This window comes from Apiospora hydei, assembly GCF_038363865.1.
Source record: "Apiospora hydei strain CBS 114990 chromosome Unknown utg000010l_segment0_segment0, whole genome shotgun sequence".
Taxonomy (NCBI): Eukaryota; Fungi; Ascomycota; class Sordariomycetes; order Amphisphaeriales; family Apiosporaceae; genus Apiospora; species Apiospora hydei.
Window position 1 is genome coordinate 850894 of NW_027117369.1, and position 25542 is coordinate 876435.

General features: G+C 53.7%; 8 protein-coding genes across 8 annotated transcripts; 4 read left to right on the plus strand and 4 right to left on the minus strand.

Moving 5' to 3' along the window:
- Positions 1 to 1391: 1391 nt before the first annotated feature.
- Positions 1392 to 2456, minus strand: PG997_014425 (uncharacterized protein; the record flags this gene model as incomplete). The annotated part of the gene is made up of 1 exon (XM_066818739.1): positions 1392 to 2456. The coding sequence occupies one exon, from the start codon at positions 2454 to 2456 to the stop codon at positions 1392 to 1394; it is 1065 nt and encodes a 354-aa protein (XP_066660927.1).
- Positions 2457 to 3386: 930 nt separating this feature from the next.
- On the minus strand, positions 3387 to 4538 carry PG997_014426 (uncharacterized protein; the record flags this gene model as incomplete). Its single annotated transcript, XM_066818740.1, has 3 exons — positions 3387 to 3743; positions 3831 to 3998; positions 4131 to 4538. The coding sequence occupies 3 exons, from the start codon at positions 4536 to 4538 to the stop codon at positions 3387 to 3389; spliced, it is 933 nt and encodes a 310-aa protein (XP_066660928.1).
- Positions 4539 to 4962: 424 nt separating this feature from the next.
- On the plus strand, positions 4963 to 5381 carry PG997_014427 (uncharacterized protein; the record flags this gene model as incomplete). The annotated part of the gene is made up of 3 exons (XM_066818741.1): positions 4963 to 5014; positions 5116 to 5259; positions 5365 to 5381. The coding sequence occupies 3 exons, from the start codon at positions 4963 to 4965 to the stop codon at positions 5379 to 5381; spliced, it is 213 nt and encodes a 70-aa protein (XP_066660929.1).
- Positions 5382 to 6083: 702 nt separating this feature from the next.
- On the minus strand, positions 6084 to 9352 carry PG997_014428 (SAM binding domain-containing protein containing protein; the record flags this gene model as incomplete). The annotated part of the gene is made up of 2 exons (XM_066818742.1): positions 6084 to 7627; positions 7702 to 9352. The coding sequence occupies 2 exons, from the start codon at positions 9350 to 9352 to the stop codon at positions 6084 to 6086; spliced, it is 3195 nt and encodes a 1064-aa protein (XP_066660930.1).
- Positions 9353 to 12615: 3263 nt separating this feature from the next.
- On the plus strand, positions 12616 to 14855 carry PG997_014429 (uncharacterized protein; the record flags this gene model as incomplete). Its single annotated transcript, XM_066818743.1, has 3 exons — positions 12616 to 12826; positions 12849 to 13562; positions 13627 to 14855. 3 exons carry the CDS (start codon positions 12616 to 12618, stop codon positions 14853 to 14855), a joined length of 2154 nt encoding a protein of 717 aa, XP_066660931.1.
- A 3108-nt stretch (positions 14856 to 17963) lies between these two features.
- On the plus strand, positions 17964 to 19809 carry PG997_014430 (uncharacterized protein; the record flags this gene model as incomplete). The annotated part of the gene is made up of 2 exons (XM_066818744.1): positions 17964 to 18517; positions 18615 to 19809. 2 exons carry the CDS (start codon positions 17964 to 17966, stop codon positions 19807 to 19809), a joined length of 1749 nt encoding a protein of 582 aa, XP_066660932.1.
- A 1792-nt stretch (positions 19810 to 21601) lies between these two features.
- On the plus strand, positions 21602 to 23598 carry PG997_014431 (Major facilitator superfamily domain- general substrate transporter; the record flags this gene model as incomplete). The annotated part of the gene is made up of 8 exons (XM_066818745.1): positions 21602 to 21655; positions 21760 to 21952; positions 22028 to 22062; positions 22122 to 22192; positions 22236 to 22434; positions 22495 to 22850; positions 22915 to 23050; positions 23107 to 23598. The coding sequence occupies 8 exons, from the start codon at positions 21602 to 21604 to the stop codon at positions 23596 to 23598; spliced, it is 1536 nt and encodes a 511-aa protein (XP_066660933.1).
- A 200-nt stretch (positions 23599 to 23798) lies between these two features.
- Positions 23799 to 24999, minus strand: PG997_014432 (uncharacterized protein; the record flags this gene model as incomplete). Its single annotated transcript, XM_066818746.1, has 4 exons — positions 23799 to 24099; positions 24193 to 24683; positions 24755 to 24809; positions 24884 to 24999. 4 exons carry the CDS (start codon positions 24997 to 24999, stop codon positions 23799 to 23801), a joined length of 963 nt encoding a protein of 320 aa, XP_066660934.1.
- Positions 25000 to 25542: the final 543 nt, after the last annotated feature.

Genomic DNA, 25542 nt, shown 5'->3' on the forward strand with positions numbered 1-25542 from the left:
TGTCCAGGAGCAGACTAACTTGGCTGGCTGACTGAAGTTCAGCGTCTGTCCAGTGTCCAGTGTGTCCAATGTTAGGCTGTGTGGGGTCGCCCAGCCTGCCCCGGCGGAGTCAGCATGGCATTAGGGCCTTTTGCCATCCAATCTGTTTGATTTGCATTGCCGATCGTTGCTTGACTGGCGCCATAGGCTGCAAGCTGATGGACTGATCACTGGTCATTGATCACTGATCACACGCACGCGCGACGCCAACTCCTAGCGGGATATGATGAGCCTACTACTACTACCAGACCAACCGGATGAGTGTCTCGTCGTCGTAACGCCGTTGTTTATCTAGCTACGTAGTACCAACGGCGTGCATAATTGATATGGTGAACTGAATCGGTGAGGGGGGGGAACAGGAAGAAGACGACCTCGTCCCAACACCGAACGAGCACTGCCGTTAAGATCTGAGGCGAGGGGCTGCTGTGCGCAGGCACCCAGATTCCCGAGCCAACAAGTCACATCTGCCTACATATCTGCCTGCAGCTTACGTGGTGCTGTACCTAACATATAGGGCCTGCGGTTAGGTCAGTGTGTCTGGTGTCTGTCTCTGTCTCACTTCCACCAATTGCTTGTCCGCACAAGCTTTTGCCGCGGGAGACTTGCGCGGTACGCAGCCGTCAAAAAGACAACCACACCTCGAAAAGCTTCATCCCCCACACTCATTCCCGCCATCCCAGCACACTAGGCGCGATATGGCTAAACCCGTCGATTTTCCCATTGCCGGCATTCGGGCAACCTTCTTTTTTCCTTTATCGGGTGGAGGTCCTTCGAGCTGGTAGAGCAGGGATACGTTTAAACCGACTGGTCTTCCTACCTTACCTCTCCCAATACCATCCTTCAAGCCAAGGTGAATAAAAGAGTCCAGATATCTAACGAGAATGAAGTCATGCCCAGCATTAGAACGACACCCTTCTCTTGGAATAATAGATGTTTCACTGAACAAATTGAGACAAAGACCCTGAAATTTCCCGGTTATCTCATTGATCCCAGTCAAAACAGCTGTTATACGTCACTAGTCCTCGTCCTGAGGAACGAACTTATTCTATGCATGACTGGCTTGCTTGTACAGAATACGGGGCTAGGTAATGTTTTGCGATTTCTCGTTGTCCTATATTACAGTCTATCTAGTTGCCAGTAAGGAACTCGAATGTAGAAGGAAATAATCCGCATTTCCGTCATGTGTGGGAAACACTGGCTGCATCTGTTACAAACCATGCTGCGCTTTCCCTAGACCTCTACTACCGAAGAGGAATCTATTCACTCCATAGCAACTCGTATTTCCATTGTTGGGCCAGTCCAGTATTAGTAATTCTCGCTGTTTCACTCGGCCGTCCTCCGTGTTCCGTAGGTTAATTATCATCTGTATCGGTGTCTTCATCGGCTGTATCGGCGTCTTCGTCGTCTGTGTTGGTTTCTTCGTCGTTTGTGTCGGTCTCTTCGTCATCCTCAACATTATCCACCAGACAATCGCAATATTTAAGGTATCTCAAGTGCAGTCTATTGGATAGACACCATGCCCTACACACCTCGGCGACTTGTTCGCCATCAAGAACCATGCAATTGACATACTTGCCAAACCGGGTACGCACAGTAGCATACGTCGAGCTGCTGAACTCCGTGGGGTCCACCATCATTGCGAAAGCCGGCTTAGTCTCGTCGTCGCCAGTCTCGCACGTCGCCCAGGCGAATTCACGGATCTTGTACTTTTTCCATATGGTTTCCGCATCTAGGAGATAGATCTCTTGGATGAAATTCCGCTGTCTATCTGCATCGAGTTCCCATAGCAACAGGTACCGATCTACGCCCGTGGCATCTAGCCATACGTAGCGTTGAAACCACTGGCACATACAAGCAGGGGTCTTGTCCCTTAATCTTAGCTCATATGCCGTATGCCGGTTTGTCAGGACGTTCTTGAACTTGGTAATATTCATGAATGCGAAGTAAACCTGGGGCATTGTGCATGACTTCTGTGTTACGGTTGAGACAGCTACAGGGTTGTGTCGTATACCCGAGTGCCTCGCTCCGTTGAAGTTCATGATGATAGTGTCCCTACTTGGATTGAGATATAGGGACCCAACGATGGTGAATATCGGTATCGGGTCGTTGTACTCGAGGTCTCTATCGTCAATAATAGCATTTCCGATGCTTTGTTCGATGCCTATGTCGTCCCCTAGGTCATCCTTAAAAAAGGGAGTGGCACAAACGTCATGTTTGGAAGTGTAATATTTGAGAGCGCAATAGCGGCTCTCCTGGTTAACACTCAACAGTGGCGACACAAGCTGCTTATGGGGCTCAATCGTATATCCACTGGTGAGGTTGATCATGATCAGACGATGCGAGCTTTCTTGTTCGAGAAACGCCTTCCAGATGCCCTGGCGCAACTCTGGGGCGAGTTCTCCGAAGCGCTCGAACATGCTGGCGAACGAAATATTGCGCGACTACTTGCTTTTCCGGTCTGGTTCCGGTCTTTATAATAATGGTCAGCAACTGGAGTTTATGTAAGGAAGTCCGAGAGAATGTACCAAACAAGAAGATACCCGTGAGTTGCTTTAACCCGAATTGATGCACTGAAATGTTGGAAGGTCGAAGGTCTCAACGTCCAGTGAACGTGGCGACTACGCCGATTCCTTACTTGATCAGGAAAACGTTTGCTGCAACCTTGGAATGATGTTGACGGTCGAGCACCTTGACCAGTAAATAGAGGAAAACGCTGTTGGTTTCGGAGTTTGGTTGTGATGATGTGTGGGCGAATAAACTAGTGAAGGTAGTTGCTTTGGTGTGGACTGTGGTCGAGTGGCAATTCGATAGGTATGTTCCTTCCACGTTTATTCTTGTAGAGGTGTCCTGGAACAACCCGTGGGAACTTCCATTTGTCATGGGATGTAAAATGATGTTGACTTGGTAGGTGGTTCCTTCAAGATTTCTAACTTTGCTTTGAGACCCAGGTCGATAGAATTGTCACAGTTAAAATTGCCGTGTCAGCTGTGGACACCAAGCTGAGATGGGTAGGATGTTTTATGCCGGATGAACGAAAGTATATGGTTTTTCTCTTCTTGTTGGATAATGGGGAGATATGGATGTTAGTGACACTGCTGCCTGCAGGAACAGAAAAGCGATTCCTTCCAATTGAGGCAGAGATAAGTCACCTCAATATGAAGGAGATATGAGAGCTCATGCTAAGTCAAAGACTTTAGCTCTGGGTGGTGTGTCTAACGAGACAAGTTCACAGTTGACAAAGTTCGATATCCTCTTGACCCGAAAGACGTTGCTCATCAAGACCTCTATTAGTTGACTTCTAATCTACTTCTCTGCTCTTGTGTATGGCATACGTCCTCTTCTCATCGTCATGAGCCTGCCTTCCCAGCCGCGCCCAGATCCTCGACCGCATCCTCGCGATCCCAAGTCTCTTTCTCGAGCGCCTCGACTTCCCGGGCCAACTCCTGGATCCGCAGCCTGGCCCTCCTCGTCTCGCCTTCCTGTCGTTCCCAGGTATCCCGGAAGGTCTGGAGCACGAACTGTGGCATGGTGGTCTTCTTGCCCTCGCGGTAGTCGTAAATGACCACATCTTCCTCAGTGCGCGCAGCGATGCGGCGGTGTTTATGGGACAAGATCATGCAGTCCAAGATGAGGGACGTGTCAGACTCCGAAGGTAAAGATCGAAGCTTGTGATACACTGATATACGATCCGGGTAGACCACAGGCTAGATTAATGTAGGTGTTAACATGAAGTCCCTTGAGCAACTCCCCATCCAACTGGAAGGCCGCATCATAGCAGCAGACGGACTCACAAACTTGTAATCGGCCTTGATGCTTTTCATAATCAAGCCGACACCTCGAGGATTCATCAGGTCCCGCCAGTCGGATGCATGGGCCGGGTTGACATTGGCGAAATATCTTATCCAGTTAACCCTGGACGCCTCGGCATACCGTATGTAAGCAGCATTATTAACATGTTGCTGCCAGATCATGTCAGCTAGACAGGTCACCCAACGTATTATATCCTCAGACCGCGATAAATCAGATCAATCTGAGTTCCATGGAGAGAGACTGAGGTACCGGGTTCCTAAGTCGAGACAGATGTGACTTACAAAACTATCCATCTCGCCCCAGACCACAGCCTGCCCCTCGAGTCCTCCCTGCTGCAAGAACCCCTCGCTGCCCGCGGACAGACTCCGCCATTCCCGGGTAAGGGAACCGAGGACAGCGGCCACGCGGTGGACCTGGGCAGGCGAGCAGCCGAAGATGATGCACTTCCCCAGCCGGGCCTGCAGATCCGCATACCACGGGGGCGACGGCAGATCGGGCGCCTGCTGCTGCTTCTGCAAGGAGCTGCGGTATGCCGTACGACTAAACGGCCGCCTCGATTGCAGTCGAGAAGACTCGGATATGGTGGTGTTCTTGCTGTCCGTATATGCCGCTTGGCAGGAGCGTGGTCTGATCCGACTTGTCGTTAATGAGAGGAACCCTCTTCTCGCTTGGGACCGTAACGCCGCCATGATGTAAACTCAAACGCAAAGTGACCGGCAATAAACAATGCGCCCAGAAACGAAAGAGAAGGAAATCAGTCAGAAAGACGGGGGAATGTGATCTCGAGAGTTTACCGGGCCCCCCTCGCCGAGCGTCTCGGCTGAGGGTGGGTACGGGGTTGGGAGTAGTGCAGTCCAATGCAGTCAGTAATGATGGGGTTGCGATAAGATAAGCAAGCAAGCAACAGGGCACCTTGATGTCGTCACCTCGGCAGTCACCAAGTTCAACCTACTTACACCAATCTGCAACATTAAGAGTACAGCATACTTGACTGTTTCAACATACTCACAAGTGCATTTGAAATGCTCGCCACTATCATACTGCAGACAGACTGATTCCTCCTACCACGCAGAGGGAAGGCAGACAGGTTTGCTGAAGGGCACAGGAAGAAACATGTCTGCTCCAAACCCGGCACTTCGAAGAGAGGTGATCGCCATCTACAAAGGTGCGCACCATTGCTCTCTGCTCTACACAACAACATACCTGCCTAGATCCATACAAGCCTATATCGTGCAATCATCATCGTATCTCTCTGACACAAATCAGAACTCCTCTACCTGGGCCGAGACTACCCACAAGGCTATTCCTGGTTCCGGCCGCGACTGCACCGGGCCTTCATGGCGAGCGCCGACCTTCGCGACGAAGAGGCGATACGGAAAGGCATTGCTCGAGCCGAGTTTGTGAAGAAAGGTAAGTAGACACTGTTTGCTTATGCTTCTTTACACATGGACGTTTCCTCCGGAAGCTGCAAGAGCACTACGCTGACTGGGGATGCATGTTTAACCACTTGCGCAGAGATCGAGGCACTGTAAGTAATTACCAAAGCTTCCTCTACTCAAGTATATACCCTCTCCCAAGATAGTTCACACCATCCCGTGGTTTACCGGACCTCCAGTACATCCTGTTCCCCATTTCACTTCTTCTCCACCTCTCCTGTAGCCAGCACATCCAAGAAAGACATGGCCTCACTTCAGTTCCAGCTGCGTGAATGCGCATGCATAAAAGAAAACCATGAACACAATCCGACTGGCCCTTGAGCCCATTTTCACACACAACCCCCTTGAGAAGTTTGACCAAATGATTTGATATATATGTATACTACCTCTGCTCATCCCAGTACCTACAAGCATTTATTTAGGTATATGGATATATGTAGCATATGGACAAGTACTGACGCGACCCGGGGTATAAAGGTATTATTTGAAACGATATAGAACTTTGAGGAAAAGATACGACGCGACTTGAGCGAGCCAAACGCGTATAAGAAGGTGAAGCTCGAGCGCGTTATTCGGCGGATCGGCATGAACTCTTGTCACGCTTGACTTATGGAGAAGGATGGGAGACGGCTGGTGGGGTAACAGGAAGTCTCGAGTAGCACTGGCTGCTCGCCCAAGCAACTTGTATCCGATCGCTGGCACGATAGGTTCAGGTAGTAAGCTGAAGGAATCGCGAGCAGGACAGGGAGACCAGCCTACTTTCTCTTCCGTGCCGTCCATGCACCAACCTCTAAACATTCACCCCAGCTTGTGCCCCCCCTCTTTCAAGAGATCATTGATCATCTTCCCAGCCCAACCGTCCCACTCGTCCTGGCTTTTCCCGCTACTCTCTCTCAGCAGAGGCTCCAGAGCTTGGATCATGCCGACAACCGTCTCTAGTGCAGTCCGGCGGACGGCAGCTTGTTGTTGGCTTAGAGACTTGCCGCCGCCCCTGATGGACTTGGCATCGCCCATCTTCCCCTTCCCCTTCATGCTATCGATATAGCTCTTGCCGTCTTTGGTGACAACACCGCCGACGCCTTCACGCTCCCAGCGGACTTCGGATAGAGGAACCGCCAAGCGTTTGGATCTCACGTCGCTCAGGCCGTCTTCTTGAAGCAGCGAAGGACCAGTGTGAGTGCAAGGTACAGAAGATATAGTACACTTTTCCAGAGCCTTGCTCAGCCATCCATTGTATTCAACCAGGAAAGGGTTGAGCGGCGTGGACAAAGGTGTGTTGGCCGTGATTATGTAGGCCCCAAAGCGAGATACTTGATCCTCTTCGTCAGGGTCCGACTCGCTCCCGTCCTCGTCACTGTCGCTGTCGCTATCGCTGTCAGTGGGGCTGTCGCAGGGCTCCTCCGCAATTGTACCTTTGGACTGGCTGGTCGGAGCGTGCGGCCTGAGCATGCGGATGGTGTGGTCTGCGTCCCAAATCTCGAGAACACCACCAGGGCGTAAAACTCGAAGGTATTCGTCCATAAAGTTCTGATATGTCCTACCTGACGGCGTCGCGAACGACATATCCTTCACCATGACCAGGTCGAATTCGCCGGCTTCAACGGGCCAAGGTGTGCGGCGCATATCGTGCTGGATGAAGCGCCAACGCATGTCTTTGTCGGGCTTGGAGTTTGGGTCGAGACCCGAGCCGCAAAGAGGGACTATGTCAATCCCCGTGAAGGATATGGAACCATGGCCATGTTGAGCAAAGTAACGATGACACATCATACTCCAGAAGCCGGTGCCACACCCGACTTCGAGTACACGGGCTGGCGGCTTCGCCGAAAAGGCGGGCGAGGTGATGGGCCCACCAAAGAGCTGGAAAAGCAGCAGGGTACGTAGAGATTGACGGTGCAGCTCAGCAAGATCAACGGGCAAAGGGTACGTAAGAGTGGGATCTTGTATATATGTGCGGTTGTTTCTTATGATGAGAGGTTTGGGGCCGACGGTGGAGCTGGGCTTCGTCGAGGTGGAAACATTGGAAGCGGATATGGAGCCCTCCGCCGAGGAGGGCGGAAGGGTGTCGGAGGAGGTCATCAGACCAGCGGTGTTGTTGGAGTGAGCGGTGGCAGAAGCGGAGGAGACGCTGTCGTTGCGGTATGCAGGAGGATACTTGAAGGAAATATCGTCGGGTGTCATGTTCGCGGCGGCATGGCGGAAAGGGTGGAACAGGAAGGAGCGCGGCGAAGACGAGGAAGACGAGACAGAGGGCGTGGGAGGCAAGTAATTGTACTGATGTTTGCTATCGGCAGGGAAAGACGTAACAGCAGGCGAATTGGCTTTTGATTTGTGATGGGTCGCAGCTCGGCCCGGTGACAAGGGGTGCTAGTGCTGCTGTCCGAAGGAGGGTTGCCTAAACCTGCGCTGTTTGCGTAACGATGGTAGTACTGCGAGTGGTGGCGGTCTTTGGCAGAAGAGGAGGAGGCTGAAGGCGATGGCGATGGCAACGGGGATGTAGCGGTTGGTGGTGGTGCTGTTCCTGCTGCCAGCCCAGTAGCGGGTGGTGAGTGGGGAGTCGGCGGCAAGTGAGAGGACTGGGAGGACTGCTGCGCTGACGACGGGCCACTGTTGTGCCACAATGGCGAGGTTACCGAGGGCGAAGACTTGTTAGGCGAGTGCCGCGCATGCGAAGCCGCGGAGGCCTTGGAGGGGTTCCAAAGCAAGGAGTAGTCGTAGCCGTAGCGCGGGTTCAAAGGGCTACGCTGGAGACTGGCAAACCGATGGTGGTCGCCGCGAGGAGTCTGTTCGCGCTGCTGGTGGCCTGGTGTCGAAAGGCCGCCAAGGAGGTCTTCTTGACTCCCGCCGAGACGGTCGACATGGATAGGCGCAGGCGGGATGCGTTTGATGGAGGCTGCGCGCTCCCGTGTGTCGGTAGCAGCAGAGGATGGACAGGAGGGAGGCGGAGACGGGGACAGCGATGACAGGCTTTTCTCGTTGGACAAAACAGGGGTAGTAGGCGACGGAGTAGGGGCTTCACCTGCCAAAGGCAATGACAGCGACAGTGCCAGTGCGGCTATCGAATTGATGGTGCCACTACCGCCGTGATTGCTGCCCTCACTGGGGTCACCACAGACAGTGACGGCGTCTTCTGCGGCTGCGGCGGTGGCGTGGCGTGTACTTGTAGTTGTTGTGGGTGGGCGCTGGCTGGTGTCGCTATCGCCCGCAGCTGCGACGATGTTGTTGGTGGTGGGAGTGGTGGGAGTGGGAGTCGCAGTGGGCCCGACAATCCTGTTTCTGGGCGAAGTGGGGTTCACATTGTCGGGGAAGACTGCGATTGCTTCCGACGACCAACCACGCCCAGGACTGTGACTGTCAATGCCAGTGTTTGCCTCGCTGTTTGACGCCCCCTTTTCCTGTGTTGGAGTGTTTGCTTTGTTGTTGTTGTTGCTGCTGCTGCTGCTGCTACTGCTGCTACTGCTACCACGGCTGTGGTCGGGATCACGATTCTGCAGTCTCTTGACAATGGCCTGGTCGACGTTCTCGGATGCGGTGCGTCGACTGATCGTCCTGCCGAGAGAGGGCGTGTTCGTTGTCGTCGAAGTCGAAGTCGAAGTCGAAACCGATGTCGACGTCGACGACACTGTGCTGGTGCTGCCGGTGCGGCTGCCGGCCGCTTCGTCGACCGACAACGCTGGTCTTGGCGGTCGGCCTTGACGACGTCGCTTGTCGCTGGTCGGAAGTCGCAGCGGGGTCTTGACTCGCAAGTGCTCCAGCCTGCTATATTGCCCCGTTTCGGTTGCCGCTGCCATCGGCCGCCCTGATAACACCACGTCTGGAGAGAACTGTGCAACGTTGTGCGACGGACGACCTCGGCTGCTAGATTCTGTACTGCTGCTCGCCGCCCTCGAGTGTCCTGGTCGTTTGGCGTTTGTGTTTTCGTCCGTCCGTCCCGAATGCGCTCGCCGTCTTTGACCAATCTCCGTGCTGATCCCATCGTCATCCTCTAGTATCTCTCGCTCCTTGCGCGGGGAGGGTTCCCCTCGGAAGTTAGCCACCGCCAACGTCGACCAGTGCGCTGCATTGCTCATTGTCGAGGTTGCTCATGCAGAATCCCGGTATGTTACGTGGTCCGCTATCTCTGATCTGCCACCGGGTGATGCCACTTCCCTGTGATATTCTTTTATTTTGAGTTTTCCAGCTGCAAGTCTACCCTTTCCCCCTTCTAGGAGCGTTTGTCTCTATGTGGCGACATGCGAGTGGAAACGACCGTGGGTAGCCGGCTATGGTTTACTGCGATCGATATAATCGTGATATATGACGAAGGGTCCAACTCATGAGCATTCGGCCACACCACGTGCCTCATCAGACGACGCTAATCCTCCTGTATGCTCATAGCATCGTACGGAGGTCTTGAACTGCAGTTTTCCCGTCACATTCGTATTGCGATAGACGATGCTACCGTCAAGTTATTCGTGGCTCTCCAGGCAATATTTGTCGGGGTCATTGATGTGTTCCTTGATGATGAACCGTTGTGTGTCGTGAGGCATGCTGGCTGATGTCTCCTGGCGGCCGGTAAAGTTAAGTGATAGAACGGCAGGTTGACACAACGGCAGGCTTCTCCCCATGGGGTTTTATTTCGTTGAACCAGAAGAGGGAGCGCATTGAGCGTGCTTTATTCACGCTCCGGTGAGTGCCCGTCATTTGGCCAAGGTGCCGGTGGAAACTCTATAAACGCCTACCGAAGTATGATGCTCAAATCGAAAAGCCCGGCGGTGGCGGTGGGTTGCTATTCTCTACAGACTGCACTCAGAGCATCAAATAACCTACCGGTGTGCCTATCTACTGTACTTGTTTGCCCCGTTGCTGTCATAGCACTTATGGGATGCTCACGGACGGCGGGGGCAGTAATTAGCATATAGCAGGAACCACTCTCTTGGATCATGGCATCTACTGTCTTCTTATGGTTGGGTCATGTAGAAGACTTGACCAGACAGGTCGAACCCTACCCTAGGACTTGGATGCTGGCCGCCCGCACGTTAGGAGACGTGAAGGTGGTCGAACTCGCCTGTCGGCACGCCATACAGGAAGTTCGGTTTCCCGGGATTACTATGCTTCCTATTGCATCTCCACAGTGTGTGGTTGAGCTGGACTAAGCTGTTATTATTAAGCCAGCTAACATTGATGTACTCCTTATCTACATACGGAGGCTATGCATATCCTCCCAATATTATGTAGTGACAAGGCAGACGGTTACTCAAGCAACTGCTTTTTGCTGGTGTGATAGGCCATATGCCATGCAGCAAATCTCGCCCCAAGTCCACCAAGTCCTGGGCCTGTCAAAGCTTGGCAGAGGCAAAAGGTCGATTAGCCTCGAGACTAAAGTCCAAGGTATCGTGCAAGCATGGTATCACTACCACGCACCTTGAGCGCGCAGCCGTATGTTTTGAGGTTGCTGCGAGCAACGCTGGCTCAGATTACCGTCATGCAAACATGGGGTTTCAATGCGTCGAGATAGCCAACATTGCTTTTTGAGTCGTAGGATGCATACATTGATGTGCGGCACCGGGCAGGATGGGCAATTCATCGATGCCATATAAAATGCACCGGTGTGTGGCATGATGGCATGTGATGTGATCCAAACTGCACACTTCCATATTGCGCTTGGAGTTGTGAGTCCTATTTGCGCATTCCGAGTTGGATGCCAATCAACGAGCTGGCCCTGTATGATAGATACCTAACATTATGCGTCGACAGTTCCACGATGGGTGTGTCTGCGGCTGGGCAGGTGAGGCAATGCATCAACAATTGACTGACCTCTGGGCCCAGGCCCAGGAGCTTGCTTAGTGGAGGGAGAGAAGTGTAAGGGGGAGAGTAGGGGGGATGCAAGTGGGGGGCGAGGCTGAGGACTAAACCGGGTTGGGTGCTGTGGATGGTCCAAGCTTCCTGGAGTGCGACACAAGCACAAGAGGAGGAGCTTTTAGTTAGGACAGCAGACCTGATACCAGCCGGCGGTGGGTTGCTGAAAGCTGGATTGAACTGAACTGAGCAGATGCACGTAGTCGCATCAACGTGGGATTCCAGAACCACCCGTGGCCAGTATTTTTTTTGGTTTTTGGTTTTGCGAGAGACACCTTGTAATCAATTGATAGTATTGACACCGAACAAATTGCACGCCCTCAAAGCACCGAGGGAGGCAGAACATTGAGTAAGTTGGCCTCTACCTACATGTAGGCATGTACGCACCGGGCCTTCCACCAACCTACTTGCCTACCCACTACAGGCCCAGCACGAAGGAGTGTATACTTGAACGTACATCCCAGCCTTGGCCTTGACCGTACAGCACTGCTCGCTAGCTACCGACAAGACACCTTCTGACCAACGACAGAGTATCCATCAAAACCGACAATTGACCACCAGCATCTTTCTATTCAATGCACTTCGCGTATCGCCGTTGATTCACTCGACCCCAACCCAACTCGACAATATCTCTTACCGAGTTGCCCACTTTGGGCTAATCTGCTTGCATCCTTTTCCGCCCAAGCATCCGTCGACCGTCTTGTCGCAACCGACCACCCTTTGCGACCTCGTTCGTTCGCCGCTCTGCACGCAACCCAGCTGCTGCCGCTCTCCCTCGGTTTGCTTGCCGCGCCATTCGTCCTTCGACAAGAGCCCGACGTCCTCGACCTCCCCCGGCGCAAGCAACCATATTCCTTCTACCCAGGTACGTTGGCACTGACCCTCTCGGGACACCTCCCGGGACACCTCCCCGCGGAGCATCATGGGCCTCCAGCACATCACCAAAGAAGCCAGGACGGGTGCCACTGCAGCTTGACTGGGCCCCATCCTTTTGCCTACCTAATCCAGGGCGGTGACTGACGTGCATTCGGGCAGGAAACCAACGGACAAGCTCGATTCTCCCGCATACCGTGTGCTCACCTTCTCTGGTTGCCGAACAAGATAAAGCGTTACCGGAGGACACTTGCGAAGGTGTAGAAACGACAAGCCACCTACCTAGGCTTCGCCAGGATCACCTGCTACTGTGCAGTCAGCGTAGCGTCCAGATGTTGCCGCAGGTTGTTCGACAGACACTATTCCCCTCCTCCTTCCCGACCTACAGACCAGCAACACCCGAGACCTGTGGATAGGTAGACCGTGTTTGGACAACTCGACTGTGTCAAATCCTATGGCGAAAGGTCAAAATCGCATGCAACACCGACCGCCATTCCGACAAATTCATACCGACGATCCTTCATATCTTTTCCAGCTGCCTCTACCGACACCGTGTACCCTTGTTCCGCACAAATTAGCCACCCACACGAGCCGAACATAAATCGCATACAGTCGGGGCAGTATGTACGGGCCGCAGCAGGGCCACAACTCGCGCCTGAATGGCGTGCCTGGGGGTAGGGGCTTGGGGCCTCAGATGATGTATCCTACATACGTTCAGTCGCAGGGTAGTCACCAACAACACCACTCGCACCCCCAGCAACACCACCACAGTATTCAGCAAGATCACGCAGCTCACTCGGCTGCCGCCACAGCTACTCTCAACCAGATGACGGGTGGGTTCCCGATGTCCACTAGTGCGACCCCTTTCACACCCAACTCACGGCAGAATGGGCATACGCCAGCATCGCGAAATGGACCCCCCAGGACAGCCTCTTAGCGAGGTCATGGCTGAGCAGAACCGCGCGTTTAAAGAGTCGGAACATGCTCATTCGGTTATGACTGATCAGCACCAGCCGCATTTCTTCGCCAGAGCCAAGGCCAACGAGAACAGGGGTGTCGGTCCTGCCCTTACTAGCATTACGGCTTCCAATCCCGGCGAGATGGGTGCTTCGGCTCTGAACGGGGAAGACGAGGATAGAGGACGCCCTATCAACCTGGATGAGTCCGAGGACCGCCAAGATTGGCAGAGTCTGGATTTGAGTGGCCAAGGGCTCCGGGCCGTCTCGCTGACGGTGTTCAATCGCTACGCCTTTGTCGAGGAGTTGTATCTCCCTTCCAACGGGTTGACCTATCTACCCTCCGAAATTGGCCAATTACGAAAGCTGCGCCATCTCGATGTGTCCTTCAACCAGCTCACCAGCTTACCTCCCGAGCTATGCATGTGTACTCCGCTACGGAAGCTCCTCATTTTCAATAACCAGATTAGAACCTTGCCTTCGGAGTTAGGCGCCTTGCATTTATTGGATTTCCTAGGATGGCAAGGCAACCCCCTGGACGGTGAATTGACCAAGCGATTGAGCGAAGAAGGCACCAAGAGCTTGATTAACCATCTCAAGGAGAGTGCTCCTGGTAAGTTAACAGCCCCCCCTTTAGCTCGCATGCCATCTTTGTTTCTGACCAGTATACGTTTTAGTACCTATGCCTCCACAGCCCCGTGCCATGATACCGCTGCAAGAAGACGTACCCCCGAGTCTAGAACACATCCGGGTGTTGTCGTGGAACACCTTGTGTGACAAGTACGCCACCAGTCAGCAATACGGCTACACACCCGCCAGCGCCCTCTCGTGGGAATACCGCAGCGAGAGTATCCTGAGAGAGATGCGTCACCGTGATGCCGATATCATGTGTCTCCAGGAGACGTCTGGTGAATCTTTTGATACATTCTTCACCCCGGAGCTGGCCAAGGATGACTACAGGGGCGTCTTCTGGCCCAAAACCAGAGTGTCTCACATGAGAGACAAGACTGAGCAAGGGCTCGTCGACGGCTGCTCGATCTTCTACAAGAACACCAAGTATATCCTTCTGGATAAGCAGCTTATCGACTTTAGGCAAACCGCCATCAACCGTCCGGATATGAAGGCAACTGAGGATGTCTTCAACCGAGTCATGCCCAAGGACAGCATCGGCGTTCTTTGCTTCTTTGAGTCCCGGCTGACAGGAGCTCGGTTCATAGTCGTGAACGCTCATCTATGCTGGGAGGGTCATCTTGCCGATGTCAAGGCGGTCCAAACCGGTATCCTTATGGAAACCGTGACCAAGATGTCCGAACGATTCACACGCAAACCTGCGGTGCCGATCAGCGAAAAGAAGCTCCTTAGACTGCCCACGACCGACGAAGTAACCGAGCTGACGCCGGACGACCTTCCGGAGCCACCTCATCCCAGTCAGGATTACCGGACCAACACCGACATCCCGTTGCTGATCTGTGGTGATTACAACTCGACCTACGGCAGTTCAGTCTATGATCTGATGGACAAGGGACGAGTGCCGCCCGATCATCCGGACCTGGTCGGCCATTCTTACGGCAATTTCACCCGGGATGGTATTTCTCATCCTTTTAGCTTACGGTCGGCATATGCCCACGTGCACAAGACGGCAGACGACCTTAGCTTCACCAATTACACATCCACTTACTCCGGCGCCATTGATTACATCTGGTACTCGACAAACAGCCTGGAAGCAATCCAGCTGCTTGGACCTCCTGACTACGAGTTCCTCAAGCGTGTACCTGGTTTCCCCAACTACCATTTCCCGTCGGATCACATCCAGATCATGGCCGACTTTGTGTTCAAGGCCAGGAAAGACAAGAAGGCACTCGGGGGAGGAGATCAGGGAAGGACAGGATCACCCTCCAGGGTATGAAGTGGACCGTCCGGGCCATGATGCCAAGCTCTTTGATGTTCTACGTTCCATTGGTAGGCAGGCAAAAGGGAAGGCGGCACAACAAACTTGTTTGGGAGTTCAAGGTAGCGAGAGGAGCGTGGTATATACGAAAGAATAGACATGCGTGTGTGGAGGGGAGGTCGCAAAGGAGAGGGAGTCACGGAAAGGGGGACGGACGGTCAGGTTCATCATCTTGGTAGGCCGGAAGGCGGGGGAGCGGCGATCGAAGGGTTTTGGACATGTCCGGCTAGCAAGCTTGAGCGAAGGAATCAGCCAGATTTCTATGACGTTACCGCCCAATTGCGCTTGTTCTTGTCTTTGGCTTTGATTATTCACAAAAAGGAGTTCTATCGTTGTATTGTATCGACCAATGAAGCGGACAGCTGTGTACATCTTGCGTGCGAGAGTTTTCTCTTCTGGTGGTGGATCTTGATCGGCAGGCCCCTTGCAACCAGCGTCAAGATGTGTGCGTGTGAAATGGTGAGTGATATATTGGCAAAGAGCGTTGTCGTGCTGTCTCAGCTTGACTAAAGAGCAGGTGAGTTGTTTAAACGTTGAAACCTACGGGGAACCCTACCTACCCAGGAGGTAGTTAGGCTACACGTACGTGCATACGACTAGTCGATCAATCATCGTGGGTGGGGGCTGTCTCTTGCAGCGAGACACCGGGAGCCGCTGAACAAACACTTGATCACCGAATCTTGTGGTGGCATCCGGATCTGTCAGATCGGATGGTTACGAGACAGAGCGTTTCAGGAATTTCTACGTTACAGAACAAGGAAGGCGTCTCCCTGTTCGATGGGCAGGTCCCTATCGCCGGATATACTGCCTGCCAAGTGGAGCACGTAGTAAATGAACATGGTCACGAGTCATAGAGTGGTGGGAAACGCGGACAGTGGGTTTGGGGGCTATCTGTCAAACTCCAAACTGGACTACATGCGCACGAGCGGTCTGTCTTTCCTCTATTGTGCACAAGAATAGTCATGTACAGCCACGGAATGAGTGGGATTTTTACTCTGTTGAGTCAAACAGCGAAACGATTCCTACCACAAAGTGTTGAAAAGGGGAGACGTGACAGGCCATGCCAAGAGATTACAGATTCAAACCAAGGAGAGAGATATCATGAGATCAAAAGTACAGCCGAAGTGTATGTATACTTCGGCTAGATCTGTTACGGTATTGATTGAATGGACGAATGGGACGGACATCAGCCAACAAGAAGGGCAAAAAAAGTAATCAAATGCATGTCCTGGGGGAGACTCGAACTCTCGACCTTTGGATATCTGAACTTTTAATTCAGTCATATTGAGATATGAGACCAACGCTCTAACCAACTGAGCCACCAAGACTTTTCTGTTTGATTGGTTCTTGGGTGTTGCGTATAGTGGCTTATGGCATGCAGTAAGGCCGGGGTGGAACGACGGGACACAATGGTCGGAGTTTGTTTCGGTGGCTTCCGTCCTTTTTCTCCGACCACCAGACTCTTCCAACCTTACATCGCACGCTTCGACACCACAACACCTGTTCGTTACTATTGGAACCAATCCAAGTTGAAAGCTCAATCAATTCGACACATGACACCTATCACCAGGAACATGCCTCGGATTTCGAGAACGACTATATTCCCCAGAAATATAGGCGGGAAATGGGGCACATGAGCCCACCGTCTAGGAAGAGGGAGTCCAAACTCAATACTGCGCCTGTAACAAATGCCTATTTGTTTCCAGTGAGCGGGTAACGCAGAGGCAATCAGATCTGGACTGGAATACACAGCCACGATGCATGGAAAACCCGGCATGGTGGTGATACCTACTTGAAGATGCCCTGTAGGGATTCGAACGACGTACAATTCCCCGAGGGCCAGCCAGTCAGCAGCCAGGCCGGTCACTCGACAGGAAGCGCTTGAAACAAAGCTCTCGTGGCTTGTGCTGGCCTGACTCCTCTATGGGGGTCGGATCTGAGACACATTTGATGGTTTCTGGAGTCTCGGAGTCGGTCAAGCTAGGGGCCCCGTTTTTGATGTTCCCAGGGCCAAGAAGGAAAAGAGCGTAAGGAGGCCCCCCTACGAGGCCCCTACGCACCCCCTGCCCGGCAGATTTGCTCTCCATCACACAGCCTAGCGAAGCCCTAGGCCTCAAGGGCCCCTAGCACTGGCAGGCCCGACATTGCTTGACTCTGGCCTCTGTCTCTGGCACTCTGGTCCTCTGCCACCGTGCCAGCTGCCCAGCCCCCTGTCGAACGGTGCTTGCAGGGTCAGGGGCCCCCGGAACCCGACCAATCCAGCAGGCCAATCGAGTCTTGGGAAGCTTGAGCCTCATTATGGAATGCTGTTCAAACGTTGCAATGGCTGCGACTGTTGCAACCGCTCACTGGGCCGAAACGGGGTCGCTTTTATTCCTTTCTCGAGTTTCCTTGATCACCTCAAAAACCAAGGTAGGATTTTCGTCCCAAATTTGCAAATGAATAATGGTCCAGTACAGTGTACGGCTACCTTGGGTAAAGTAGGTTAGCCCATCGGATCATGGCCATCGTTCGAGCCAATGCCGCTCACGACCGGACGCGACGCTGGCTGTGATTACTTTCTTTCCCTTCCCGACCGACCGCCTGTCATGTTCCTCCGTTTCTGTTACAGTTGAAGAAGTCATCGGGTCGTGTATGTTGCTGCGCATCTACTTTCCCTCTTCAGCATTCCCTGGCGTGGCGACAGGGCGAATCGCGCGTTTCTTCTTCTTCTTCTTCTGAACCAGCAGCAGCAGCATCGTCATCGTCCCCTGCCACTTCGATTCTTCCATTCCAGCATAATCACTCATGTGTAATATCTACTTACTACCTATATTCTTCATCCCCTTGTTGGCTTTGTTTCTTGCTACTTGATACGATACCTTGTACTAGTAGTGTACCATCCAGTAAAGCTCTTGTCATTCGTTCATGGTGGGATATCGTTTACTGCCAGCAACCTCATTTCTTTTCTTTTTCGCATATTAACTTTACTGTAATACTGCCACATGATTACTGAGCGCAGCTGGCTGCCCCACTATCTCGTGCGCGAGGGAGGAAGAGAAAGAGAGACAACAGCCCCCGCCTCTGATGGCTACGGTTACAGTCAAGGAAAAGGATGGCGTGACACCCCTCGGCTCACAGTCCTCAGGACTCGGCGCCAATGACCTGCAGCGCCTCGATGCCTCTCTCGAGGAGTTCAGCCAACAGTCGAAGAAGGCCGGCAAGGGCCGGAAGAAACGGCCCTTCTTCATGCTGGTCGCGGTGCTGCTCCTGTTCTTGGTCTCGGGCGGCGGCGTCGCCATCGCCGTCCTGTCCTTCGTGAAACCCGTCGAGGCCGAGGGCTTCCGGCTGGCGCGCGACCTTGTCCTGGTGGCCTCGGGTATGTCGCTGCTCTACACGATCATCCACGTCCGGGGCGGCTTCAGCAACTACGTTAATGACGCGCCCCATATCCCGCCGCACTTCCGCGGCGAGTACGTGCACGCCAGCGCCCTCATCGTGGCGCGACTCGGCATTCCCGTCTGGATCGCCGCCTCTGTTGCAACCGCTATTCTCATATCCAAGTCGAAACAACCTCTGGGTATATCTGGGAACCAGATCCCGTACCCGCTGTTGGACTTGATCATCTGCGTGGTCGCCTTGTATGTCACGCCACCTCTCCTTGCTTCCAGGCAATGAAACGCCCTCACGCACGTATAGACTACAGTGGGCTATCTATTTGCTAACTACGACTCACAGAATATCCTTCATCACCCTTGCGGCTACCATCAACAAGAACCCGACACCTTTCGCCTTGGCCGGCATCTCGAGCTCGTGGATTCTTACGTACCAGGATAATGTCTTCGTCGAGCACGACGACGACGAAGCCTTTGTGAGCATTTCTCGACGGGCTTCTATGCAGCGAGCAGCAGACGAGAAGGGCGAGAAGCGGACGACGCCGTCGATAGCGCCGTCGCCGCCCCCGGCACTGGCCCGCCCGAAAACGACTGCGGATTCGTCGAAACGGACGACGCTGACGGAGGAGGCCCTTACCAAGGCGACCGACAATGGGCGCAGAGTGGCGCGGCCCAACAACCTCGACGTCGCGAAGGTGCAGGCTGCGGAGGAGGACGCGAAGACCGAGCTGATGGCTAACTCGCCTGTGCGGCCCAACTACTACACCACCATGCCGCCCGTGCAGCGGAACTCCGTTCCGCCCGTACCCCCGCTGCCGCCCAAGGTGCTCAAAGCGAAGGCCAAATCGCAGAAACAGCAGCAGCAGCAGCAGCAACGGCATACTCTTGCGCCGCCCTCCCGCGGTGGCGGCGGGTGGCGCAACGATCGGGATGACATGGCCCACCAAGCCGGGATGCGGCCGCGGACACGCAGTACCTATAGCAGCAGTGCCGAGCGTACTTACACCATGTCCACCTACACGCCTAGCTCCACCATGACCTCGCACTCGTCCGCGGCGCCGATGCTGAGCACGCGACAGCTCCAACAACAGCACCAACAAAACCAACAGCAGAGGCCGGGCACGAGCTCCAGTCACTACAGCACAGCGAGCCGGTCGCAGTACGGACCGGTGCAGTACCCGATCGTCAGGGCCAGCGGCGTGCCATGGCGACCTCCCACGAGGCCCGGCAGCAGCTACCAGCAACAGCAGAGCCAAGGAGCCCCCCAGCAACGAACGCTGCGCCACTCCCCGTCCTCGTCGCTGGATTCCAACGCCAGCGGCAGCAGCAGCCGGTCTTCGTCGTCGCTGGGCAGCATGACGCTGCGCACGCCGAAGCCGATCGCGGGCCTGAGAACCGGCGCCCAGCAGCCGCGTCAACCGGCGCCGGGAGGAGGGCTTCCGTCCGGGCCGGCGCCGCCTGCGAAGTCGCCGAGGCGGAAGTTGCAGAGGAAGACGTCCAATTTCTCGCGGCCGATGACGGCCAACGAGTTCGTATAGAGAGATGTTGAAAGTTTAGAGAGAGGGAGAGAGACAGAAGAAATCAAACGCCAATACCCACGCGAGCGTTCTAGAGTTATTAGAACGATGATGTACGACTAGGACGCATCGATGTAAACAAGAAATAATATACAATACTAACCAATCAATTCAATCCGTACTACATGTGCTTAGTCTAATAGGCAGAGAGTTGCATCCCTTATTGGATCAAGCTGGATAAAAACCGGGAAAACCCAGCTGGACATACGGACGATAATGTACTGCCGAACAGTATTACCAAGTTCCTGGTCATCATATGCGAATGCACGTCTGCCAGCAAGACATGGCGCATGCCAGAGGCGCATGCCAGAAGCGCATGTGACAAGTAGACCGCCCCTTCAGAAGTCCAGCGGCGGCAAGTAATGCGGAGAAGGGTCAGCATTTGCTCGCTCCAGGTAGCAGGGATCAACTTCCCCGCATCGGGGCCAAACCGACAGCATGGGGGAGCTGGAGAAGACCCTCCCTGCTTGCATCTATTAGCATATGCCACAGATTTCTTTTTTTCCCGAAACTTGGAAGATGTGTGTTGTTCACGATACACCATGCCTCTTGAACGACATATACCAGAACGTTTGTTCAAGTTAAACAATAGTGATATAGACAAGCTTCTTCCCATATAGGTAGGCCCGTCCCAAGCTCATATCCGAAAGAACCCTCAACGGAACCACAGAATCTGCGGCATAGAAAAAGAACCACACCGCAGCGCCGAATGGAAGACACGTATGGCTGGGAATGCGGTCCACATATTGCCCTGCTGGGCGTCCCGGCGAAAGGGACGGTGATTTTGTGGCCACCAACAAATCGGTATTGATGACACTAAGGGCTTCTGGTTAGTAGGGCGACCGGGGGTTGGGTGAGTTGACCGGGGATGGCTTAGATAGATGTTGTAAAGTCTTGGCGTGTAGGGCTTGGTCCGCGACACGCTGTATGATCAGCTCGAAGAATATATATTTTTATACCACAGAGTATTGAGCCTGGATATTGTTCAAACAAATGCTAAAAAATAAAACCGTATAGCAAATACACATCTCGGATGCGATCCGGATATGCTCTGTGCCTCTGGGATACAAGTTTGGACATGTGCTTGGCATAGGCCCGTACGTAGGGGCACATGTTTTCGCATATGCCGGGCCTACATCCGGTACGGCACGGTTAGGATAGGGGCCGCGCATGGTTCGAGTTAGCTAAGCAACGGGTTGATGTTCTATATAAGATGCATTTACACGCGACATGCATATTTCCAGCAACGATATGGCATTCTTTGTTGGTCGAGGGTCAAATTCTCTTTGCGTACGTACATGTGTAGGACCAAGACAGACATGCGTCCCTTGGCGGCGGCCAACTAGAGTGACATGGCCTATGAAGAACTAAACCCCGCAGATCCACCGACGGTCCACTCACATACATACATCCATGACCATCAACAGCACATTCTCACTTGTTGAACTCCTTTCCCAAAAGCATGTAATCACAAGAGTCCATCTCCTTGGCTTTGGAGGGAGGGGGTGAAGGGCAAGCCTTTTTTCGGCTCTTCCCTGCCGCTAAGTTCGACCGGTTTATAAAACCCGGTCGGTCCTCCCTCCCCTTCCGTCAGGAGGAGCAAGTAGGTTAGCTTGTAGTTGCTTATTCCGCTTCGATCAAACAAGAGCAAGTGTGCTTTGGTTGCGGTTTCTGGATTAAGCTCTGCGCGCCAAGAAAACTTGGATATCCCGACACTCGTTCTTGTCCCGCTCCCAAGGCAGGAATCGACAAGATGGCGATGGAGAAGAAGCTCAGCGACGACGCCGGGTACGGGTGTCCCGTCGAGGTATACAATTAACTTCGTTCAGATGCCATTTCAGTGCAATCTTCTTTCTTGACTTGCACGAAATGAAATATATGCCGGTTTACTGATTCACATGTATGCAATAGGATGTTCGCACCCTGTCCGCCAACCCTCAGGTCGACCCGGCCGCCGAGAAGGCGCTTCGGCGCAAGCAGGACATGAGGATCATTCCTCTCTCGGCCGGCATCTACTTCTTGTGCTACCTGGACCGGTCCAACATCGGCAATGCCAAGGTGCTCAACGCCAGTACCCATCACGACTTGCTGAGTGAGACTGGAAGTAAGCAGGCAATCATCCGCTGCCGGGCCCTCCTTCATTAGGTGAATTGGGTTGCTAACCTTGGGTTTGCTACAGTGACTAATTACCAGTATACGATTGCTCTCATGATGGTATGTTGCTCGATCTCTAAAAAGGCTTGGAGACCATGTGCTGATATGCCAGTAGTGAGTTACACAATCTGGCCGTCTCATCGGATAGTCATAGAACTACTGGAGGAGATGACTACATCATGCAGATCCGGTGCCTATCGATTGATTGGATCAGTAAAGCTAACGCTAGACAGCTTCTTGGTGGCATACGGCGTATTTGAAGTCCCCTCCAACATCCTCCTGAAGAAGCTCCGGCCGTCAAGATGGATTGCCTTCCTCATGTTCGCGTGGGGGGCGCTCACCATCGGCCTCGGCGGTGTCCACAGCTATGCCGCCGTGACCGTGGTCCGCTTCTTGCTCGGAGTCTTCGAGGCTGGTCTGTTCCCCGGACTTGTAAGTGTGCCCTGCTACTCGAAACTGGTAGTCCAGGAGAGAGGAACTAACCTCCTTTAGGTTTACTACCTGACATTCTGGTACAAGACGGAGGAACGAAGCGTCCGCGTCGCCTTCATCTTGGCATCTGCCACCCTCGCCGGCGCATTCGGCGGTGCCATCGCGTATGGTGTCGGCCACATGAACCAGGCGAGCGGCTTGTCGGCCTGGCGGTGGCTGTTCATCATCGAGGGCGCCCCCTCGTGCGCCTCGGCCCTTTTCGTCTTCTTCTTCCTGCCTGACTACCCCGAGGGCGCCAAGTGGCTAAGCGAAGAAGAGCGGGCCATCGCCGTGCAGCGGCTCTCGGTCGAGGGCAGCAAGGGTCACCACAACGCCATGACTTGGCCTGATGCCAAGGAGACTCTGTGTGACTGGAGGTTAGTAAAATGCAAGCCCCCCTATTGTACCAGCCCCTGTGTTGACTCCGTTTGCGTGCCTTAGACTTTGGGGTCATTACCTCGTGTACTTTGGCATCTCCACGCCGTTCAGCTCGTTGTCGCTCTTTACTCCGTCCATCACGGCTGGACTTGGGTTCAAGGACCTCGAAGCACAGCTTATGACGGTGCCCCCATACGCTGTAAGTATATCCAGACCACCCCTTTTGCTTCGTGATACTGACATCGTCCAATATAGGTCGCATACGTAGTCCAGATCCTCACCTCTTACTCCGCTGACCATTTCAACGCCCGCGGCCTCCACTCTGCCGTCCTGGCCACCATCGGCGCCGTCGGGTTCCTCGCCTCCGCCGTGCTCCCTGCCGACGCCTACTCGGCGCGCTACGGCTGCCTGATCGTCGCGGCCTCGGGGGCCTTCTCCTGCATCCCACCGCTTTTGGGCTGGCTGAGCTCCAACATCTTCGCCACCGCGTCCGTCGGTTTAGCCATCGCCCTCAACATCGGTCTAGGTGGCGCGCCCGGTCAGATCGTCGGTGTCTTCATCTATAAGCCCGAGGAGGCCAAGACGGGTTACCCGACGGGCCACTGGGTTAATGCGGCGCTTTTATTGATGGTCGCCGTGGGGTGTGTCATGCTTAGGCTCTACTATGGCTGGAGGAACCGGAAGCTGTTGAAGGCAGGTGGAGCCGGTGCCGAAGCTGGCGATGCCGTCAGGCTGTTCAAGTACTAGACCGGGTAGAGAGGAGTGGCCAAACTTCTTTTAACTCGCATACCTACTACATCCGATTCTGAGATCGACGACTTATCTAATTTTAATCATTTACTTTTCATGTGTGTTTTTGAGACGTACCAGCTATGTATACCATCCTTTGCATTTGCCATCGATATATCTCACATCGCACATATCAGAGGTGAGAGCCTCTCGTTAGACTACTGGCCCGATCCGTCAAGGCTAGCAAACGTCTTGTCCGACTCCTTCCCGATCCCGACCTCCCACAGCCGGTAGCGAGGGCTCAGCCTGTGAAAGTCGACGTAGCCAAGTATGTGGTCCTCGAGCGCCGCCGCGTAGGCCTCCTTCCCTTCGCCCTTGAGGGTCGCGCGCATCCGCTGTACTGCCTCTGACACGTCTTGGATCGTATCTTTCAAGACGTCAATCTTGGCTTTGTTGTCGTAGGTGGCCAGCTGGCTGATGTAGTTGTTGCTGTCTCCAATCCGCTCTTCCTTGTAGAAACTGCGATGTATGTCAGTAAGTACAAGTTGGAGCTCAGAGCCAACAGGAAAGACGCGCAGTCCAGCGCTGGGAAAGATAGGGGGAATTACTTACGATAAGACATCATTGGCAGAAGCAATGTATCGATTGAGATCCGGTATGCATTCCAGATACTGAGCCGCATCCGGATACATCGACTTGGGAAACGTCTTGTAAGCGACGGCCTCGCCGTCGCCGTCCCTCTCCCGTACATACCACGCCCAGTTGCGTCCGCTGCCACCGCCGCCGGACGCTTTGTTCGCCGGCGTCTCCTTGACGCGCCGGAACGCCGCCTCCGTCTCGAGCAGGTTCGCGTTCATGAAGTTCAGCGAGGCCGAGACGATGAAGTTGGCCACGGTCGCGTCCCAGTACTTATATGCCAAAGGCAGAAGGTCAGCCCATCCCTGCAGTAACGGCAGCGGATGTGGCTCGCCCGAGACGAAGCGCGCGCCGAATTGGGCGAACTCCTCGGGGTGCATGTGGGCTTCGTCGTCTATGAAGAGGCCTAGCCATGAGTAGATGCCGATGTAGACCTGGACATCCAGGGGATGCTTTGGGAAGCAGACCTAATCAAAAGGGGCAATCCATCAGCATAATGATACAGCTACTGTATGAATGTTTAGCTTTGTTTGCTTACCGCAGCATAAGTCACTCCCGCGTAGAAGGCCTTGGCGGAAATAGAGCCCTCCTCTCTTGGAACGCAGATCTCGTATTGACACGCCGCCTCCCACAGGGCCGTGTTGTCGCCCAGGGGGTCGGTTTATACTTGAGCTCCTTCTCGATGAAGTTTCTATAGAGTGGCCGGAGAGTGTCACTCAGAGAGTTCGGGGCCTCTTCCTGTGTCTTGGATATCACTTCGATCGGAGCAAAGTATTGCAACATGGCGGCTACTGGTCTGATGTATTCCAGTATTGTGCAGCGTCGGATAAAGGTGGTCTAACAAAATTGATATATGCAAACTTTTGGGCGTAAGGGCACAGAATACTTGATAGAAAGGCATATCATATTGAGCACATTGGCTCCTTATATACATGTTACCTGTCCTTTATTCTGAGCCACCCGTGTGGACCTCGGAGGAACCGACAGTGAGTGCATTACGTTGACCTGGCATTCGTATTTCTTCGAAGTCTGTTGGTGAGAGACTCACGAGAATGTTGATTAGTATGATTGGATTGCTTCTATATACGCCGTACTACTCACGATACCAGTTGGGCAGTGAGAAGGTGTGGTATAGCAGCCCTGACCATTTGACTTCAGTTTACCCATAGACTGACTGCGTTGCCCAGCACAAGTCTTGATTGGGTCATTCGTATACGTATAGAGGTATTGCATAGCCCATGCATCACAGTCCTTATTGGGTCAACTGCGGGTATCATTCAGCTGAGTGTGGTGTGAAGAGCCTATTCTGAGATCTACCTCATCTCG